Source organism: Glycine soja, chromosome 20 (genome assembly GCF_004193775.1).
Source record: "Glycine soja cultivar W05 chromosome 20, ASM419377v2, whole genome shotgun sequence".
Classification (NCBI taxonomy): Eukaryota; Viridiplantae; Streptophyta; class Magnoliopsida; order Fabales; family Fabaceae; genus Glycine; species Glycine soja.
Window position 1 is genome coordinate 11,395,960 of NC_041021.1, and position 2,420 is coordinate 11,398,379.

Below are 2,420 nucleotides of genomic sequence, written 5' to 3' on the forward strand. Positions count from 1 at the left end.
TGAAATTCAAGAAGCTGCCCATTAATTTTGTTCCTTACCCCAACATCCTTTACCAATCTCATCATACAAATAAATAATCCTTCTTTCACTTCTCCATTATCTTTTTTAAAATCATCTTCAAAATGCAATTGAGGATTAAGATAATATGCAGCTGCATGCAAAGGCCTATAAAGTTGGTTCTCCCACCTCTTATCAATAATTTCCCAAACAGGTTCATAATTACACAGATAAATAAAATAAAATAAATTTAGAATTAGGCATAGTCACATAGATAAATAAAGTAAACTATATTTTTAATTCAAAAAACTTACTTTTTCTTCACATTATTGAAGTTACTTTTAATCCTTTCCTTTGCACAATCCATCTCAACATATATGAAACCCATGGCAGGTTGTTGATCAGAATCCACCAATCGAAGGACTACCATAAGAGGGGCAGCAGCTTTGAGGCATATGGATACATTCTTCCAAAATCTATTATCCAAAACTGAATCTTCTACTTTTCTCCCCTCCTGTGAAGTTCCAAACTTACTTTTTTTTCACTCCTCAGAACTGAACAACCTCATCAAAGATGCTTTCATTTCATGGAGACAAGCTAAAGTCAAGTAAGCAGTTGCAAATCTAGTCATACCTGGTCTAACCAAGTCCCTACCATTTGTGTACTTCTTGAGCATGCTAATAAGCATTGTTCTACCATATATATAAGTTGTTATATTTCTTCCCTTCTTTATAGTAACTTCATGAACCTTCAAATGTTTCTCCAAGTCCTCGAGTATCATATCAATGCAATGGGCAGCACATGGAGTCCAATACAAATGCGGCCGAGTATGCATCAACAATTCTCCTGCTGCTTTGAAATTTGCAGCATTATCAGTAATCACTTGAACTACATTCTCTTCTCCAACAAATTTGACAACATCATCTAACATCTTAAAAACTTTGTCAGTTGTTTTTGAGATGTCAGAAGTGTCTAAGGAATACAGAAATATTGTTCCTTTTGGGCTGTTCACCAAAAAATTACAAATTGAACGCCTTTTTTTATCTGTCCACCCATAAGACATTATTGAACAACCAGTTCTCTTCCACTCATCCCTAAACTCTTGCAAACTATCATCAGTTTTCTGGACTGCTTGTTTCAATAGCTTCTCTCTAATATCATGATAAGATGGAGGTCTATAGCCAGGTCCATATTTCCCGATCATCTCACACATCTTTAAAAATGCAGGATTTTTGACAGCATTGAATGGAATGACACTTGTATAAAAAAAATCAGCAACTTGTTCATCAACTAAAGGTTTCTCTTTTTTTTTCATCAATTGATTCAAAGTTGCTTGAACATTGCCACTTCCACTACTTGCACTACCTTCTTTTCCTTTTGAACCAAAACCCCTTCGTCCTTGTAAGTTGGTTGCCTCCTCTGCCCTCTCAACACTTTCTTCATCTTCATCAATACTATTCAATCTCTTTTTTTTTTTCTTTTGTTGCTTTAGAATCAGCAACAATTTTCATCATTAGCAATTTGATCTCATCCGGCACCGTAGCACAAGGCTCAGAATCTTCTCTAGTCCCAGCAAGATGGCGCTTGAATCTAAAAACTCCACCACTCACAATCTTTGAACAATACTTGCATTTGAATTTCTTACCACTTCCATCAACATCAATCCCATGTTTCCACCCAATATCAGTCCTATTCCCAGGGGCATTTTTGTATTTACTTCTAGCAACCGAAGAAGAGCCACCCGCAGTTGTATCTCCACCACTTGAATTGGATCCACTTCCACTCATTATAACAAATTGGCCTACAAACAAATTAGGCTACAAACAAATTAGGATGCCTTGTCAAATCTAAAAAGAATCAATGTAAACTCCAAAATTGATTCAACCATTGTATCTTTTTTTCTCATCTAGAAGTTTGCGTAGATTTATAAGAAAACTAAAAAGAATTAGTGTAAACTCCAAAATTGATTCATCTAGAAGTTTGAAGTATTAAACTGGACCAAAAGTCCAACAAACTGGTCAAACCCAATTCCACAATAACCATAACTAGGATCTTGAATACCACATTGTGCTTCATAATATAAACTATCTACGACTTGTGCCCCGGACATAGGGAGGAATTTGTTGCAAAGTTAAAATTTCACAAAATATTTATGAATAATAATCTCTGAATATAAAGTTACTTTCATTTTCCTTAAAAATATGATATCCAATAATCCACCATGTTATGTGGGAGAAATGCTCTAATTTTTTTATGCATGGACCTGCCTTAAAAACAAAACATATAGGATCCACGTCAAACAATTGTCAATTTTTCTCTTATATCATATTCTACATGCATATTATATATATTATGAAATATATATATATATATATATATATATATATATATACATATTATATATTCTACACGTCAAACAATTG

The 2,420-nt window shown here is 33.9% G+C and overlaps 1 protein-coding gene across 1 annotated transcript; it reads right to left on the reverse strand.

Moving 5' to 3' along the window:
• Nucleotides 1-538: 538 nt before the first annotated feature.
• LOC114401864 lies at nt 539-1,210 on the reverse strand. Its single transcript, XM_028364443.1, has one exon. The coding sequence runs from the start codon at nt 1,208-1,210 to the stop codon at nt 539-541; it is 672 nt and encodes a 223-aa protein (XP_028220244.1).
• Between the last annotated feature and the right edge of the window lie 1,210 nt (nt 1,211-2,420).

Excerpts from the sequence above, each read along its gene's own strand:
- LOC114401864 (XM_028364443.1), bottom strand. The coding sequence starts at position 1,210 with ATGTGTGAGATGATCGGGAAATATGGACCTGGCTATAGACCTCCATCT.